At 37.0% G+C, this 19733-nt stretch overlaps 1 protein-coding gene across 1 annotated transcript in view; it reads right to left on the bottom strand.

Moving 5' to 3' along the window:
• Nucleotides 1-19733, bottom strand: part of LOC102419451 (pregnancy zone protein) — a 45801-nt gene that overhangs the window by 17740 nt on the left and 8328 nt on the right. The window contains exons 5-17 of the mRNA XM_006084229.3: nucleotides 19040-19060; nucleotides 18592-18760; nucleotides 18071-18155; nucleotides 16439-16550; nucleotides 16017-16131; nucleotides 15540-15649; nucleotides 14595-14756; nucleotides 13317-13544; nucleotides 12781-12844; nucleotides 9413-9555; nucleotides 8718-8867; nucleotides 2492-2662; nucleotides 2023-2137 (exon numbers count right to left, since the gene is read on the bottom strand). Coding sequence (XP_006084291.2) covers nucleotides 2023-2137; nucleotides 2492-2662; nucleotides 8718-8867; nucleotides 9413-9555; nucleotides 12781-12844; nucleotides 13317-13544; nucleotides 14595-14756; nucleotides 15540-15649; nucleotides 16017-16131; nucleotides 16439-16550; nucleotides 18071-18155; nucleotides 18592-18760; nucleotides 19040-19060 — 1645 coding nt within the window. The remainder of the gene's footprint in view (nucleotides 1-2022; nucleotides 2138-2491; nucleotides 2663-8717; nucleotides 8868-9412; nucleotides 9556-12780; nucleotides 12845-13316; nucleotides 13545-14594; nucleotides 14757-15539; nucleotides 15650-16016; nucleotides 16132-16438; nucleotides 16551-18070; nucleotides 18156-18591; nucleotides 18761-19039; nucleotides 19061-19733) is intronic.

The following is a 19733-nucleotide window of genomic DNA, read 5'->3' on the forward strand; positions in this document are numbered from 1 at the left end:
ATTTTCCCCTTAGAATTTGTCACCTTCTAATAAACTATTTAATATACTTGCTTATTTTGTTTATACTACCCTTATGCCCATTAAAATATAACTTTTATACAATTGAAGATTTCTCTTAATATTTGTTATATGTCCACAAACTAGATTAGTAAGTATTCAATCAAAATTTACTGAACACATGAATAATAACTTCCATATTTATAACTTAGTTCTTACGTTTCAGGCACTAATCATTTCTATCATTGTCCAACATGATTTTACTACCCTATTTGGATTAACCTTCCTCTCCCTCATTCTCTCTCTCTCTCTCTCTCTCTCTCTATCAGGCCCTAGAAACAGTATTAAAGTTATTTTTCCCCCCATATTTACTGTTCCCTGACATCAAACACTGAAGTTGCATGGTGACTTCCCAAACAGTCATGGGAATGGATTTATGTTCTTCAAATTATTTTCAAGAACTTTCACAAAATATTCTAGCTTTCTTAGCTCTTCCATTGCTGCACATACCTGAGTCATTTATATCTACTTATTTCAATCTTCTTTGTGTATTCATCACATTTTAAAAGTGTTTTGTTTGTTTTGTTTTGTTAATCCTCACCAGAGGATATTTTTTTCATTGATTTTTAGAGAGAGTAGAAGGGAGGGGAAAGACAGAGAGAAACATTGATTGGTTGCCTCCCGCACATGCCCTTGACTAGGGCCAGGTATCAAACCCGTAACCGAGGATTGTGGCCTTGACTGGGAATGGAACCTGGAGCCCTTCAGTCCACAGGCCGATGCTCTATCCACTGAACCAAAACAGCTAGGGCTAGAAGTTATTTTTTTTCTGTTACATCATATGCCTGAAATTCTTTTCTTATGAACTTCCAGCATATTTCCTTTTGCCTCAAACTTTTATGGTTTAAGCTCAAACTTCTTTCTGTATAATTTTCATGTTTATTTTCTTTTTCCTTAATCTCCCTCATTTATAAAGCATCTTAGTTACCTGAAAAAATATTTCCCATTGCTAAGAAACTGTTTGGAATTGGTGCTATTTTTGAAGGTTATATTTGGAGAAAAACATGGTCCTTTAAAAGTGAGCTGACAGCATTGTTTTCTTTATGATAGGGCTGGTTTACAGATAGATATTAATATCACATGGTTAATTCGATAGGCTCAATGTCAAGGAACACAGAAAACAAATTTTAAACAGTCAATATTCTTAATTTGTTTTGGTACATAATATTTATTTTATTGGGATTTTGAAATGCCCTAAAGTGCCTTTAGTCACATTACTTCAATTTATATAATGAAAGATTTGAGGCGTAGAGTCTTAGAGAAAAGGCATTACAGGTCCACTTCACGCATAGAAGCTCAGATTTATAATTCCAACTCAAAAGATGTTAATCTGTATTAACAGATAGACAACAAGGGATATTTTGGAGAAAGGGATAGCCGGAATACCTTGAGAAAGAGATGAAAAAGGGTTGGATAATAGGTTGTAAGTGTACCTGGGGATTGGACAGATGTTTTAAGGGGAAATTGAAGTTCCTAGAAAAGGGCTGCTTTATTTGATGTTTTATTCTGGCGTTTTCTGGGCCTGGATTATGAGATATTTCTGCAATGTTTACACTGTTGTTTTTTTCACCAGTGAGACATTTCTCCATTTCTCTTCCTTTCTAGTCTTTTATATATAGCATATCTATGAATGCCTTTTTTGATTCTATAATTAGAATCATTCTCCTTTTCCATTATAAATTTTGTTTTTCCTCTCTTATATACAGTAGAATCTTGAATTTCATATGATTCTGCACCCTAAAGCATCTGACTCATCTAAACAAATAAACAAACAACTCCAGTCAATTCAGGCCATGTCATTTACTAGCTAAATAATCTCAGCAAGAAGCATCTTATCAGAATCTTTGTTTCTCTATGTGTAAATGAAATAAGGCTACATTATGTATCTCATTTTACCTTTTTTATTTTTTACAAAGTAATATTGCTGGATGTGATGAGAAATTAAAAGCAACTTTTATTTTTTACCTCCATATGGTCTGGGCATTCCTGGTGGTGCTTCAGCTTGTGCAGGTATGTGACTCATTGTACATGACCTCTGTTTTTGGATTTTAGAGTTGGTGAGCACCTTTAATCCCATACCCTGTAAAAATGATTAGACTGCATGAAATACTTTTTCCTTAGAATTAACTTATTAATTCCAATGCCCTTAACATTATATTAATTCCATGGACATATACACACTCAAGAAATATAGAATGGTAAAATTATAGTACTTTATGATTTTTTAGAATTGTGTAATTGGGCATCATTTTCAAATAACTAAATATAACTAAAAATATCTCAATGAAATGTCAGGTTAAACAATTTATTCAATTATTGATATATATATAAAGTTTTATTTAAAGATATATATACATATATATATGTATATATATGTTTTACTAACATTCAAACTTTCATAAGCTAGTTCCTTAGTAAGTAGTAAGGAATTTACCTTTAAGAAACTATACATATCTTCTTCATCATTAATTATTGAGGGAATATAGAAGCTTCCACCAATAGGAGGAGTAGAACGAGTATAACGACAGTTTGCTTGTTCTTCCTCCTCCTGGTCCAAGTTTTCAGGGAAATAAGTGAGATCCTTTACAGGTAGCAGATTATATACCTGTAACAGTAGAGAAATTAAAGACAGAACTTAGTTGCTCTTGTTTTCAAATATACAGTAAACTGAGAAAAGTATGATAATTATCCCTTTCTTGAGTACCTTCATGCTATTGGTACCTTAGAGAGGTTAAAAATTTTGTGTATTTTGAACGGTGAATTTTTTTAAAAGAATTTTACTTTATTTTCCCCATCACCATTTATCTCATCTGTACCCTCTCCACCTCCTTAACAGTGTTTTTTGTTCTAAAAATGTAAAATCTACTTGGGAAAATAGTTCCATGGAATAATAGAATCTTAAATTACCAAGGACTAATAAAAACTTCACTGTAAAGTTTAGAAATAAAACTAGACCAAATATGGGAAGGAGATCTAACTTGCTTCTGTGTTGGATGACTAATCAATGCTCTGAGAAATTTAGGTAAGAACTATTGCCATCTATAAACTTCTATTTCTATTGAGCTTTGTTCTTAGATAGAACCACACAGGTACATCAATGACTACATATCATCTATAGTCAATAGAACACTGTCTACATAATTGTAAACACAGGTCACTTTTAGGAACAAGAAGGATGACAGAGGAAAGAACCCAGAACCTACAGAATGGAACTAAGAGGCCTGGATATTTATTCCTGGTCTAGAGTAAGACTGAGTCATATCAAATAACTTGCAACATTTGCTTGGCTGGATCTCAGAATTGCTATGGACCAGTAACTCCTGTGTGCCTCCTGCTCCCCCTGCCCTTTTAAAAAACAGGTGTGCCCTTTCGCAGATGATTGATGACAGAGTCCTTTGAAAGAAGATGTGGTACATATATACCATGGAACTCTATTCAGCCATAAAAAACATGAAATGTTGCTATTTGTGACAACATGGATAGATCTTGAGAGTATTATACTAAATGAAATAAATCAGGTGAAAAAGGACAAGAACTGTATGATTTCACTCATATCCTATGTAATAAAAGCCTACTACGCAAATTGACATAACAGTGGAAGGATCAGTGGAATGACCGGTCACTATGATGTACACTGACCACCAGGGGGAAGACGCTCAACGCAGGAGCTGCCCCCAGCCCGCAGGCCCTAGGCCAGCCAAGGTGGGTGCCAGTGGGGGCATCCAGATTGCCCCACCAGTCACCCCATAGATTGGCTCTGGTTGCTGGCCAGGCCTAGGGACCTACCTGTGCATGAATTTTGTACACCAGGCTCTAGTCTTAGATATAAAAAAAAGCAGCAAATGAGCAAACAAAATAAACATATAAACAAACAAAAAAATCTAAAACTCATAGATACATACAACAGAATTATGGTTATCAGAGGGGAAAGAGGGTGGGAGGAGAATGAATTGGGTAAAGGGATCAATCACAAGTTGACAAAAGGAGACTAGACTTTGGGTATTGAGCACAAAATAGAGTATACAGATGCCATAGTATAAAGTTGTACAACTGAAATTTATATAATGTTATTAGCTAATGTTACCCCAATAAATTTAATTTAAAAAATAGGAAAATAAAAAGAAACCCTCAGGAGTGTCAATATGCCACTTTTCACCATTATATGCTGGGTGTGTGTGTGTGGGAGGGGGTAAATAACTTTGTACATTTTAGTTAAAGGTCGTTATAGCTAGAGAAACTGTACTTGAGGAACTATACCTAGGGAGTATCATATGCTAGAACCAAGTTAAATGATGTGGTTCAGTTTTTAAGTTGTTACTATTTGGGAATGAGAATTTTAGGGAGAAAAGTGAGTGTATTTTGCATGCGGGAAGATCATGAATCACAGGGAGTCTGAGGGTAAACTGTGAAGAGAGCCTCCCAAGTTGCCCCCAATAATCTCTGCCTTCTGATATTCATGCTTTTGTGTGGTTCCTCCCATAATGGGTAGGGCTGACACCTATAACTAAGAAGATTTTGTGGAAATGATGGTGTATGAGTTCCAGGGCTAGGTCATAAAAGATATTGCAGCTTTAGCTCCTCTCTTTTGAGTCACTTGTTTGAAGGAAATCACCTGTCAAGTTATGAGGACATTCAGGCAGTCCTGTGGAGAAGTCTGTGTGGTGAGGAACTAATGCTTCCTGACAACTGGAGGAGAAACACATCTTGGTAGTCGATTTTCCAACCTCAACCAAGTCTTCAGATAACTAAAACCCTTCCAACATGCTGACTGCAATCTCATGAGCTCACAAGCTAGTGCCACTGAGTTAAGTCACTCTGGATTCCTAATCCACAGAAAGTGATAATAAATGTTTATTGTTTTAAGCCACTAAGTTTTGGGGATAATTGTTATGCAAATAATCTTTGTTCTTGAGTAGAAGAGCCAAGTAAGTACACAAATGAGCATATACTCTCTATATGAGCATGCACTCTCTACGTTATATGAGCTCAACCAATGTTTTCCAGGCCATTTTCAACACAAGTGAGCTTAAAGATTTTTATAACTTCAAAAACCCAAACCTTCCATTTTGCTCATAATTCTTTCCTACTTCCATAACACTCAAAGCTTTGTTATGTAACTGTGACAATTGTTAAATTTATATGACTAACTTTAGCAGGTTTGGCTTAGAGGACTGTGGACTGAAGGGTCCCAGGTTTGATTCTGGTCAAGGGCACATGCCCAGGTTGTGGGCTTAATCCCCAGTAGGGGATGTGCAGGAGACAGCCAATTCATGATTCTCTCTCATCATTGATGTTTCTATCTCTCTCTCCCTCTCCCTTCCTCTCTGAAATCAATAAAAATATTTTTTAAAAATTATATGATTAAACAGAATAAGGTAGACATAAAATATTGAGGAGCAGACGAAATTCCTTCAATACAAACTGGAAAAAAAGAGCTTAGAATAGACTACCGTAAATAGGGAATGTAAAAAAACAAGACATGTCTCCAAAAAAAGTACCCAGAGAAAATTCTGTTGTTCAGGTTAACTCCTTAACACCCTCTTCTAACTCAAATAGAGAAAAATAGTCATTGTCTTCTGTGTTATAATTATTATGCTATGAGGAGATTTTAAAAATTATGTATGTATGTATGTATTTATTTATTTTGAGGAGATATTTTGACCTATTAATAAAATACTAAGGTTGAGAAGAATTTTGATTATACTTTCCATTCTGAAGAATGTTAATTTTGTTGATTAAAAACAGGATCATGATCCTTGACATACCATCTCACAGTTTTAAAATTTTATACGCACAATTGAAGTTCGAGAAGTAGAAACTAGAATAAAACCCAAAAGAAGCTGCAATATTACTGATTTATCTTCCAACATTGATACTTGCCAATACTTCCCCAAACAGGCAAGTTAATTGATCCTTTTAAATATTGATGCCTGAGGCAATGAAAACTATAAAATGTGCCAGCGATAACTTTTTGACAATGATAAATCCAATCTACACTAATAAAAGACAAACATGGAAATTGACCATACTTTTGCTATGCCTTAAGCCATGCCCACCAGCCAATCAGAGCGACTATATGTAAATTAACCCAACCAAGATGGCGGCCGGCAGCCACGGAGCTGGAGTGAGCAGGAGGCTTGCTTGCTCCAGTGATGGAGGAAGCCAAGCTTCCCGCCTGCCGCGGCCTGGCTCTGAGCTCCACTGAAAGCAACAAAGTTTCAATTTTAGAAGGTAAATAAACCCCAGATACCTGCTTTCAGCCGGCCGTGGCCACAGAGCTGGAGTGAGCAGGAGTGGGTTGCCCCTGGTGAGGGAGGAAGCCCAGCTTCCCTCCTGCCCACAGAGGCCAGCTCTGAGCTCCACTCAAAGCAATAAAGTTTCAATTATAGAAGGTAAATAGGTCCCAGAATAAAAAAAGAAAAAAGGAGAGGCTAGGAGCTTTCTTAATTGGGGGGATGTGGGGGGGGGAGGGAGCTTTCTTAGCCTGAAAACGGCCCTCAGCCCCTCACTCAGACTGGCCAGGCACCCCAGTGGGGACCCTCCACTCTAAAGGGGGTGTGGCCAGCCTGAAAACAGCCATCAGCCCCTCACCCAGGCTGGCCAAACCTCCATGGGGGGAGGGTCCCCACTGGGGGGGGGGCTTGTTCAGCCTGCAAACAGCCATCAGCCCCCCACCCAGGCTGGCCAGGCACCCCAGTGGGGACCTCCACCCTGAAGGGGGTGTGACCAGCTGCAAACAGCCATTAGCCCCTCACCCAGGCTGGCCAGGCAACCCAGCGGGACCCCCACCCTGATCTGGGATACCATTCAGGGCAAACCAGCTGGCCTCCACCCATGCACCAGGCCTCTATCCTATATAATAAAAGGGTAATATGCAAACTGACCCTAACAGCAGAATGACTGGGAATGACTGGTCCCTATGACACACACTGACCACCAGGGGGCAGACGCTCAATGCAGGAGCTGCCCCCTGGTGGTCAGTGAACTCCCACAGGGGGAGCTCTGCTCAGCCACGAGCCAGGCTGATGGCTGCCAGTACAGCGGTGGTGGTGGGAGCCTCTCCTGCCTCCTCAGCAGCGCTAAAGATGTCTGACTGCAGCTAGGCCTGCTCCCTGCTGGCAAGTGGACATCCCCTGAGGGCTGCCGGGCTGCCAGAGGGATGTCTAACTGCCAGCTTGGGCCCAATCCCCCAGAGAGCGGGCCTAAGCCAGCAGGTGGACATCCTCGGAGGGGTCCCAGATTGATAGAGGGCACAGGCCGGGCTGAGGGACCTCCCACCCCCGAGTGCACAAATTTTTGTGCACTGGGCCTCTAGTAACATATAATTTAATTGACTTATACTGAAAAATTCAAAATATGAGTAATGTAGTTCTACATATAGGTTAGAAAAGTAGCCTCTGAATTTTCCCTTTTTGCTGATAGATTTCTCTTAAAAAACCCTGTTTGAAAATATTTTCTCCTAATACCAATTATTAACCAGTATTTCACCTTTTATTTTTCTGAGCCATGTAAACCTTTTATTATAGTCTCTCTCAAGACACTGCTCTATAAGGACAAGGATTGTGATATGTTTACTGGTATTTCCCTAGCTCCTACAACAGACCCAGTACACCATGTGCTGCTGCTGCTGACGATAACAGCAATAAATCAGCATGACACTCCGAATATTACCACCATGAATTATATAATTCTAGAAAAAAGGAGAGACTTAAAATTTTAGTCTGTAAATCATCATTCCTGACAATGGTGTGATAGGTCATGTTCTTTTTTAATTGAAAATAATTTGTGAATCATTTATTACCACTTTTACAGACCCCAGGTACTCTAGAGACATACACTGTTAGATCCATTGAAAGTTTCGTGACATGCTTGTATTAATTTTATAAAATTAATTACTCCAGTGACCAAAAATGATTTAATTTGTTTTAATTTTGGCCAACAATGATTTTACTTAAGCAATTTATTAATTTCTTTTCTTTTTTTGGCATGACCTATATAAGTATTAAATCTTAACAAAAGTTAGCTTTCATTAAGATTATTGTAAATCATGAGTTAACAGGTTTAAGTTTGATTCTTTATAGGAATGGAAGTTATGTCTAGGAGGAAATTGCAGTTTGCGGGCAGTTTCAGAATGACGTCTTCAGCCATGCCACTTCTGGGTAAGCTGGCACAAGTCTCAACTGTTACAAACCTCAGTGCTTTTTAAAAAACATTCTTTTTTAAAAGTACATATTTTTATTGATTTCAGAGAGGAAGGGGGAGGGAGAGAGAAATAGAAATGTCAATGAGAGAGAATCATTGATTGGCAGCTTCCTGCAGGCCTCCTACTGGGGCCTGAGCCTGCAACCTGGGCATGTGCCCTTGACAGGAATCAAACCCGGGGTCCTTTAGTCTGCACGCCCATGCTCTATCCACTGAGCCATACCGGCAAGGGCTACAAACCTTAGTTTTTACATCATAAAATAGGGCTGTTGCTTACTCTGTGGGATGCTGGAAAGAGTAAATGAGAAAATGTGTGGGAGAGCTTGAGGTACTATATAATATTAGACTAATGGTAAATATTTTTATTATATTCTTGCATTTTACTCTCAACAGGGCCTTCTCTTTGCCCTGAGCACCTCATGCAGCCCTTTCTAACCCCTGACGCTGAGGGAACTCACCGAGGACGGGGAGAGCTCTGCCTCAGGCCTCAGGAGGTGCATGCTTTGGTCCACTGCGCGGAGGGCACAGAGCGACTGAGGAGAAGCTGTGACTCGCAGGTGGGCCTGCGAGGCTGGAAGACTTACTGCTGGGTTGAAGCTCAAATCCACCTGCGAGACATGAAGGAACAGTCATCCCGCACTTCTGCTTGTGTCATCCTGCAGTGACCACATTTCTGGGTCATCCTGACATTCAGCTTTAATGACTACGCTGGGAAGCATCAGGCAGGAAGGAACCTCTTTTATCATCTTGCCTTTGCTGTTGAAAGGCTGTGTTGCCCTAAGGAGGCAACGCAGGGTCATAAGGGATAGATGCCTTGCTTGAATTTTACTAGTAGAGGCGCATCATTACCTCTGATTCATAATACAGTTTTCTGTTTGTTCTTCAAGTTTTTGAAACGTTTGAGTCACAGCATCTTACATACTTCACACAATTGAATCAGTGGAATTGGGCACCATGGATACAAAGTTAAATTATGTTTTATGTGGAAGCAATTTTGTGGACTTGGAAAATTATTGTGCTAGCTGCCTGGAAACTTTTGGACAACTCATTGTACTTTTCTGGATTCATTTTTTCCCCTCTCTGAGGTTAAATAGGCAGTACCTATGATACCATTTATTTCTGTTCTTGTGATTTTTTTGCTAAAGACACTCACCTTGTTGACTAGACAGTTTTCAATCTCAAAACTCTGTGAATCTCCAATAACTTCTCCATTTGGGAAAATGGTAAAGATGAACAATCGTGCAATGGGAGCAATGTCTGACTTCACAGGGAAGGCTAAGGAAAAGCTGCCTTTCACTGGGGCATGGAGAGAATGAGACAAAATGGTCATAAGTCAGGACGCTGTTACTAGGTCTTATCCAACTTAGAACTGTGCCTATGCGTTCAATGGCTTAACCTCTTTAATGCCATTCTAGTGAAGGGGTAAAAATTAATAGGCTAATGTCTCCCTTCACCACTTCCATTGTAGAATAAGTTCAAGTTCCTTATATTCACGCTTATCTTTACCTGATTTTATACCTTATTTATGCCTAAACAAACTTAAATCTGCTCAAAAGTATTCTGCTGATATATACACATTTAATTAAAGCCTGATGGACTCATTTAAAAATTAAGAATAAGAAATTTATTTCGTGATGAATAGCAACCATTTCTTTTAGATTTCAGACAAGAGATGATTTTCCATTTAAAGATAGAGCTGTAATTTATAAGATATAATCATAGAGTTTAAAATTTTTTCAAATATATGCCTTTTTTTTGTTGTTGTGACGAGAAGACAACAAAATTTAATCATTTTTAAAGAATGCTTTAGTGGTGCTAAGTACATTCACATTGCTATGAAACAGATCTCCAGATCTTTTTCATCTTGCAAATTGAAACTCTATTCCTATTTAACAACTGCTCTATTTCCCCTTTCCCCAACTTCTTGGGGACCAGAAAGGCAGTACTATGGCATTCATGTTTTTGTATCATTGGAGAGATCAACTTTCAGCTTATAATTCTAAAAAGAGTAAGTTCCCCTCTAAAAAGAGGGAAATTTCAACCCTTGTATTTGCTATCTTGAGCTAACCATACAAGGTAAGAATAGATTGAAATATTATAAACATGGAATGAGAAGTTATGGTATAACTTTCTCTCTCTTTTTTTTGGCAGAGAAAGTTTTGGAGGGAAAAATAACCTCTTAGTAATGTTTTGGCAGAGGAAACTTTGGAAGAAGAATAACCTTTTTGTAATGTTTTGGCAGAGAAAGAAAGCTTTGGAAGGAAAGTAACCTTTTATTAATGAAAATTGTGAAGGCTTCATTATTAAAAACCTGAATTCTGAATTTCAAACAGATTTTGAAATAGTTCTGAAATTAATAATTTGTATCCTGATATTAAAACACTATGCAAAATAGCATATAAAAAAGAATTATATAAGTAAGCTAAACTTAAGTAATTCAAAAGGTTGAATTAGACAAACTGTGAAACAAGTTTTTTTTTTTTTTCTTAATCTAACACAGTGAAGAGTTCTCAGTAGCTCTTTAGTGGAGAACAAATTGGCAATTAATAATGTAATTATGATGTGTGATTACAACAGTTTTATTCTAAATAATTGTGATTTAACTACTTATATAGAGAAATACTTTCAGTTATTGCTTCAGTTACTTTCAATACATTTTTTGTTATGTGTTCATTAAGTAAATAATTAATGGAATTTTCTTTATATTACTAGTCAGAGATTATTTCTTTTATGAATTATGCACAAATTAAAATATCAGAAAAAATTAGATAAATAGTGTTTTTAGATACACCTCTTTCTGTAAGTGTGTTACATGTTTCATTGTTAAAAGAAAGTAGAAAAACAGGCAACAAGATGGAGTGAAGGGGAACCTTGCAAGCAATAGGGTCCAGATCGCTGTATCGATCTCTACATAAATATTGTGGAAAATGATATTCAAAACTGCAGCGTTCTTTAATGTTTATTTCAAACAATTATTGAAAGTTCTGATTAATACCTTATTTTAAATTAAACCTTCTTGAATATTGTTTTGATATTAAAAACAGCCTGGTAAGGAAAGGAACCATAAAAGTAAAGAAAAATCATAGACTTGGAATAAATCCTAAGCATTGTTAAGTTTAGCACTGGGGTTGTGTGGAGTTTGGTGAAATACTTGCCTTTGTTTAGATTAATTACAGGAATGCTCATGGGTTCTTGTTTCAGTGATTTAAAACTTGATATAGATTTAATTAGAATAGAAAATAATACTGGTTTCCTTTCTCCTAACTTATTCATGAAGTGCACTCAAGTTCATGGGTGAAGTACTCAATTTCATGCCCGCAGCACAATATGCATCCTCATAAAGAGCCTAACTCAGAGACTGCACAAAAAATAACGTCCCCCTCCATGATACTTAACTCTCTTCTTCTTTGCAATTCTAAGATTAAAGATGGTCAATGTACATTTGTTGTTAGGGTTAAAAATAGAAGAAAGCACCCTAACTGGTTTGGCTCAGTGGATAGAGCGTTGGCCTGCGGACTGAAGGGTCCCAGGTTCGATTCCAGTCAAGGGCATGTACCTTGGTTGTGGGCACATCCCCAGTAGGGGGTGTGCAGGAGGCAGCTGGTTGATGTTTCTCTCTCATCGATGTTTCCAACTCTCTATTCCTCTCCCTTTCTCTCTGTAAAAAATCAATAAAATATATTTTTTTAAAAATAGAAGAAAGCTTAGGTTTTTAAAAAGTTTTTATTTTAATGTCAGACAGAAAAGACTAACATGAAAAAAAAGTGTGCCTTAGCAGAGTGCCTCACATATAGCACGTAAGCAAATTTATCTGTTGACTATTGTTAGATCAAAAAATGCCAAAGAGTTATGAGGAGGATCTTTATTTTCTCTTTTGTCCCCCTTTTTTTTCCAAGTTATTTTTTAATCCTCATTTGAGGATATTTTCCATTGATTTTTATTTTTATTTATTTATTTATTTATTTTTATTTTTTTGAATATATTTTATTGATTTTCTACAGAGAGGAAGGGAGAGAGATAGAGAGCTAGAAACATCGATGAGAGAGAAACATCGATCAGCTGCCTCCTGCACATCTCCCACTGGGGATGTGCCCGCAACCCAGGTACATGCCCTTGACCGGAATCGAACCTGGGACCTTTCAGTCCGCAGGCCGACGCTCTATCCACTGAGCCAAACCGGTTTCGGCATTTTCCATTGATTTTTAGAGAGAGGGTAAGACAGAGAGAAACATCGATGTGAGAGAAGCACATCGATTGGTTGCTTCTTGCACACATCCCAACCAGAGCCTGGGCTGGGAGGGAGCCTGCAAAACCAAGGCACGTGCCCTTGACCGTAATCAAACCCGGGACACTTTGGTCCGCAGGCCGAGGCTCTATCCACTGAGCCAAACCCACTAGGGCTTTTGTCCCCTTTCTTAGTGTAAAGGGATAATGGGAATGATTTCCCCACTTGTAAACTGTCACTGAGTAAGGGTGGATGTGTTGGCAAGGAAACGGGGAGACTGATTGGAAGATACTCACTGTCTCCTGGCTCTACAGGCAGAGCATGTCTTCCTGATCTGACGATGCCTCCCTTAGCCATGATCTGAAATGAAAAATCAGCAGAGAAAAGAACTTTTCTGACACTGTTTTCAACACCTTATTCTCCACATAACCTATTTTTTTTTTAAAAAAAAATCAGTTTCAGAGAGGAAGGGAGAGGGAGAGAGAGATGGAAACATCAATGATGAGAGAGAATCATTAATCAGCTGCCTCCTACATGTCCCCCTCTGGGGATTGAGCTTGCAACCCTGGCATGTGCTGTGACCAGGAATTGAACCATGACATCCTGGTTCATAGGTCGATGCTCACCCACTGAGCCACACTGGCTGGGCCACATAACTGACTTTTGATTGTTGAGTCTCTGCTAGAGAGAATCAACCTCCTGAAAATCAAGAATCAAGGGAACCTGGATGAGAAAGCAAGATAGTAGTGCACAAATACTTTTTACATTCCTGGCCCCATTCACCACTCTGTCTACTGATAAACTCCAAATATATTTGTGGCTTTACTCTTACCAGGTAATAGAAAATGAACTCCTTCAGTTCCCCAGGGGCCGGCACCTTGAGTATATAGTGTGCCCTGAGAGTCTGTGTTTGGTCACAGGGCAGGGTACCAACCACAGGCTCCAGGTCAATGAAACTTCCACTTAAGGAGAAAACATGTCTTGCAGTGTGCTGAGCAGCCCGGTGTTCTTCTTGTAGAAACGCAATCCTATAACACATGTCACCTTTCTCATGGTAGGCCTGACAAAACAGAAGAACAAAGAATCAATATTGTCTTGAAGGTCTTCACTTTAGCTTCCCACCAAAATGAAGTTACAATTTTGTGTCTTCTACTCTAAAGTATATTTTGCATTTCTCTTGTTCTTGCTGACTGCCAACTAAACATATTGTCAATCTCTTAATTTGCACAGATTAAAAGAAAATAATCTACATATTTATCTCTTTTGTCCTGATTCTGCCAACTCATTACTCATTTGACTCTTGTGAAGCCCAGAGCCAGGGGAACAATAATGGTCCAGTTAAAAAGCTAAAAATCTTTAATAGGAGTCTCTTTTAAGTTGGTTTAATTAAAATCACATTATATATATTAACAAAATCTCTTATTACACAGGGGTCTCAAAATAAATAATCCTCAGAAAATTAGCATCTATGCCTCCTGTGATTATTGAGAGAGAAGGTGAGACAGATCATTTGTTCCACTTTTTTTATGCATTCATTGATTGATTCTTGTATGTGCCCTGACTGGAGATTGAACTCCACAACCTTGGTGTATCAGAACGATGCTCTAACCAACAGAGCTACCCAGCCAGGGCTTTATAGATTTTTTTTATCCTCTTTATTAGGCAATATGTAAATGTGTGTGTGTGTATGTGGGGGGTTCTGATCATTTTAAAAATATCTAAGTAGACATAGAAAAACAAATTACATGAATCCCTCATTGAAGAACTGATATTGTTGAGGAAAAAAATCCAATGAGATATTTAGATAATACATAAATTTTAAGAACAATTTAAAAAATTTTATTTTATTGTTGACAGTATTATAGATGTCTCCCATCCCCCCCTTCTCTACCCCCTTCCTTAAAAATAATTCTCAGGGACTTCTACAGTATCTTTTCTAATGTCTTTATTATTTCCAATGACATTTTTATATACCCAAGTTTATTCCCAAATTGCACAGTTTCTTATTTCTCTCTCTTAAATACAGCCTGTGTCCTTCTTCACTTCTGAATAAATGACTGTTTTGCTAAGGTTCTCTTTGTTCTCAGGTTTCGTTTTCTTTCATACTTACTGTAACAAAAAGGTAGTTAGTCAACATATTGGTAGTATCGATTGAAAACTGTGCAAGACCCTGCTCATTGGTAGTTGTATTGAAAAAATAATCGGCTTCAAATGCGGAGATGAAAACGAGTTTATTGGGAATGGGCACATTTTTTCCATCTACCAGGAGCACCTACAGAAGAAAAGTAATTGTTAAGTTATGTGGAGAATACTGAGAGAAGGTAGAACTCATGGGGACAGACTGCTTTGCTCCCATGACTTAAAAATAAAAACCAAAGAATAAGAAACAACTCTTTCATATTGATTACAAAACTGTTTCTTTGCATTTGGATCCTCATCTTAATTTTCATTTTCTGAAACAAATCTGCACAAGAATGTGTGTGTTTTTTTTTAGAAAAATTCAGTAAGTATAAAACTGCTAAAATTGATTGTAAATATGAATAAAATCAATATTATTTATTTATTGTATTATCTTAAAGTATGTACATGAATAGAAAATCATACAATAATAATAGTCATAAACTGCACACTATAATAATTCCAATATTTAAAAATAAAATAATTTATTCACTTATTTTAAACAGAACAAAAAATTGACAGCCATAAATTGAGAGTCATTTGTGAGAAACTGTCTTAAAATTCTGATGCTGGCTGGATAATGGCAAAAATATATTTATTTATTATAAAATGGGTGGGATAAGGAGCTTGATGTAATAACTAACTTATAGTACATTAAACATCTTTATCAGGTACATATTCAAAAAAGAAACAGTAGTGTATGTTCATGTATTTTATCAGTGATATTACAAAGGAAACTATCGACTTTGGTTTTGTTCAATGACTTGGGTCATATTAATTATTTGCTAATACTAACTAGGTTTGGATTACATCAGTGTGTCCTTGACCTAGGAACAACTGGACACTTCATTTACCTCTAAGTTGCAATACACTCTACCTGACCAAAGAAGGGTATTCCTCGTCGAAAGTGTGAATCCACTTTCACAAACTCGACTCTGGTTGCAATGTTTGTGATTTTACTGGTCCCACTTCCAGTGAACTCTAGGTCTGAAAAATATAGGTAGGAAAGAGTAAGTACTCTTGGAAGTTATTTGGTTCTAAAATTTATTTCCACCCTAGCTGGTTTGGCTCAGTGGATAGAGTGTCGGCCTGTGAACTGAAAGGTCCCAGGTTCAATTCCAGTCAAGGGCACGTGCCCAGGTTGTGGATTTGATCCCTAGTAGGAGGCGTGCAGGAGGCAGCCGATCAATGATTCTCTTTCATAGTTGATGTTTCTATCTCTCTCTCCCTCTCTGAAATCAATAAAAATATATTTTAAAAATTCATTTCCTACATTTGTTATGACTTTTATTTTGTTACGGGAAACAAATCAATATTTATTGCTTTATCTCCCAAATTAAGTTAATACTCAAACCTGTTCCCTCTTCTCTAATCTTGGCTTCCACTGTAAGTTCCATTTCATAACCCGCATTCTTAAGTTGGAACAAGTTTGTGTTTACTTGTTGGGTGATGCAGCCATTGCTGTTGAGCTGCGAATACAAAAATTGGTAAATGTCACACAGATTCAGACCAATAGTCACTAAATCTACTATTTCCTTTTTGGTATCAAGAATTTTTTGGGTTAAACATGTTAATCAACCTTTAGGAATTTAATATTCATATTTAATTTACAATCTCTATGATTGGTCATCAAAATGAGAATTTTGTTGACTATTAATAGGGATTTCATCTTTGGTGGTGAATATTTGAAGATCAGCTTATTCTGATGCCCGTTAGTAAAATGGGTAGCTCAATGGTTGTCAACAATAGTACACAGAGAGAACACTGTATACTAACCTGGTGACTGAATTCCTCACAGAACTCTTTCTTTGGACAATAAAAAGAATGAAATAATTTTCGGCACATGCGCACGGTTGCACGTCCTGGCACAGGTTTCCCATAGGTGTATCTGTCACATAAGAAATAAATCAGGAACTGAAGAAAGGTATCTACATTTTCACTAACAGCCCAGCACAGAGAAATTATTTTCTAATAATAACTCATATCAAGTAGGAACATGTCTGGAAAATGTCTCTATAAAGATGTTACTCAGTAAGGCATTTGAAACTTTACTTCAATGAACAGCCAAATTGCCTTGGGATATTTTTATGTTTTCATTTTTATTATTCTTTTTATTTTGTCATAAAATCAAATCTTGCTCTTTATAACAAATTATAAAAATCTGTGATGAATAGAATAAAATAAGTAATAAGCAAACATAACACACACAGAGATAGATAGATAGATAATAGATAGATAGATAAATAGATAGATAGATAGATAGATAGATAGATAGATAGATAGATAGATAAGAGACATAGAAAGCCTAAAAAAACGATTCATGGGGCATATAAAGTTTTTCATGTGTGCACTCTATACTTAACTATTTCTCTATATTTTAAATACAAATGGAATAATTGATAAGTTTTTTGGGGGGTTACTAGTTTTGCTTTTCTATTTGCAAATGCCTGCAATATAACTTCGAGTAAAAAATATAATCAGAGCAACCACTATGAAAAACTGTATGGAAATTCCTCAAAAAATTATAAATGGAGAGAGATCAAAATATTCTCTTAAAACTGGCCAAAGGAGAGAGTAAATTAATTAATCAATGTACCATGAAGGACCAATAAGGCAAATGCAACAAGTGGGACATTTATAGGCCAATTGACCTATTGTTTTCCATCAGCTAACACCATGGGACAAAAGGAGGGTCTAGGTTTTTAAAACTTTGAGCTATTTATAGATTTCCCATGGCTTGTTTAAAAATATTAGGAAAAAAACTACAGGGGAAGGAATCAATGAAACAAAATTGGCAAAATTTTATAGTGTTTATAATAGGTGACGGTCACAAGTGGTTATATTTTACTATTCTGACAACTTTTATATTCAATCAAAAATTTTCATGGTAGAGAGTTGGTAAAAAAAAGAAAGTACACGTGAGTCATAATAACTAAAAGCAATGTATAAAGACATTTTAAGGAAAATCTGAGAATTTTTAGGAAAATCAAGGATACTTGAGTGTAAACTCAAAATTAGTATTGAATAATCACTTTTTATTTTATTAAATGTGACAATGTCATCATTATTGCATAGAAAAATGTCACTAATTTTTAAAGGTCTATACTGTTGTAGCTGCATGAAAATGTCATGATTTCTGTAATTTATCCTGAAATGTTGAAGAAAAAAAATCAGCAAACATGTTTATTATTTATTAAATCATGATCGTGTCTACATTCTTTGGTGCATTTGAGAAATTTCTACACTCTTTGGTGCATTTGAAATATTTAATAATATAAATAAAGAGAGGTCACTGAGATAAACTTTTAAAAGTGCCAAGTAAAATTAATTTATAATTGTGTACTAGCTAAATAATCACTCAAAATTGAGGCAAAATATGAAATTTTAGACAAAAACAATTTAACTCACATTCCACATACTGATATGTCCACTTTTTCATCCAGGATACTGATTATCTTTGGGACTTGAACTTTGACCTCAAACTTGGGAACCACTGTTGATAGAGATAAATAGAAAGAGGGAAGTTGGTAAATAATTAATGGAAATACAAATATTTTCATGCCTATAATTTTTTCCACAAAAATAACCTGAAAAGTTACATTCATTTTTCCATCTATCAACTTCAAGATGATTATGTTTAATAATTCATGCAAAAATCTGACTTTGTGACCACAACAGATCTCAGTGATGTTAACAAATGATGATGTTCCACTGAATTAAACATTTTGATACTTGATAAAATATAACTTGCTACTATAAATCACCAAGCTCTTATAAACTTCTGTGTTCACAGAATAATGATGGCCTTAGAAAAAGATATAGCTGACTCTACTCTAAGTTTAACATACCTGTGGGAAAATAAAAAAATCTAAGTGAATTCACACTATGAACCAAACAGTTATGATCCTTTCATTTTTCATAATGCATACCAAATTCCTCCACGGTGAAGGGGTGCTGTATATTTTCGCCTGATTCCTTCTCTACCACCACCTTGTAGGAGCCCTGAATCAGCTCTGATGAGAGGGGAAAGGCTAACTGTTTGAGGCCACTTTCTAACTTGAGATTCTGCCATTGTCCAATTCGATTCCTTTTTGGGTTCTAGAGGTAAGAAAGGAGCATGGGAATAATTATTTAGTCATGATAGCCCTTGACAAAACACATGACTTTCAGGGTAGTAATTGGCATTACCTTCAGGAAAGACAAACACAGAATAAAGGTGAACCACAATAAACCTGACATCCGAGAATAGGAAAATTTAGATCTAAAAGTTGTTTTTTTTTTTTTTTTAACAACAGTTCATTTGTCTGGAATAGTATCAGAATTTCCTCTTCCTTAAATGCACTGACTTCCTTATAAGATATTATTTCTGATGCTTACCTCAAGGTATACCAGTGGAATCTATATGAAAAAATGAAAGAAGAGATGTGATTAGAATTTCACCAAGGCTATGATTTCAGATTTATGCTTAAACAGCTTACTAAGGAAAAAGAACGTTTGTAGTAAGATATATCAAAATCTAACTAGAAACATAAAAGAAGTGGAATTGCTTAGAAAAATCAGTAAATAGTTCTAAGAAAAGCATAACATATTTCTACAAAAATCATCATGTTGTCATTTCTTTGAAAAATATTATTATTGAATGATATTTATTAATATTTATTAAGTTACTAGAGGCCTGGTGCACAAAATTTGTGCACTAGGGGCGGGGGTGAACCTCAGCCCAGCCTGCACTCTCTCCAATCTGGGACATCCCTCTCACAATCCAGGACTGCTGGCTCCCAACCGCTTGCCTGCCTGCCTACTTGATTGCCCCTAACCACTTCTACCTGCCAGCCTGATCACCCAATAATCATTCCCCTGCCAGCCTGATCGACGCCTATCTGTTCCCCTGCTGGCCTGATCACCCCCAACTGCCCTCCCCTGCCGGCCTGTTCACCCCCAATTGACCACCCCTGCCACACAGTCACCCCTAACTGCCCTCCCCTGCAGGCCTGGGTCCCCCAACTGCCCTCTCCTGCCGGGCCAAGCACCCCAACTGCCCTCCCTTGAGGGCTGGGCCCCCCCCCAACTA

This window comes from Myotis lucifugus, unplaced genomic scaffold (genome assembly GCF_000147115.1).
Source record: "Myotis lucifugus unplaced genomic scaffold, Myoluc2.0 scaffold_10, whole genome shotgun sequence".
NCBI lineage: Eukaryota > Metazoa > Chordata > Mammalia > Chiroptera > Vespertilionidae > Myotis > Myotis lucifugus.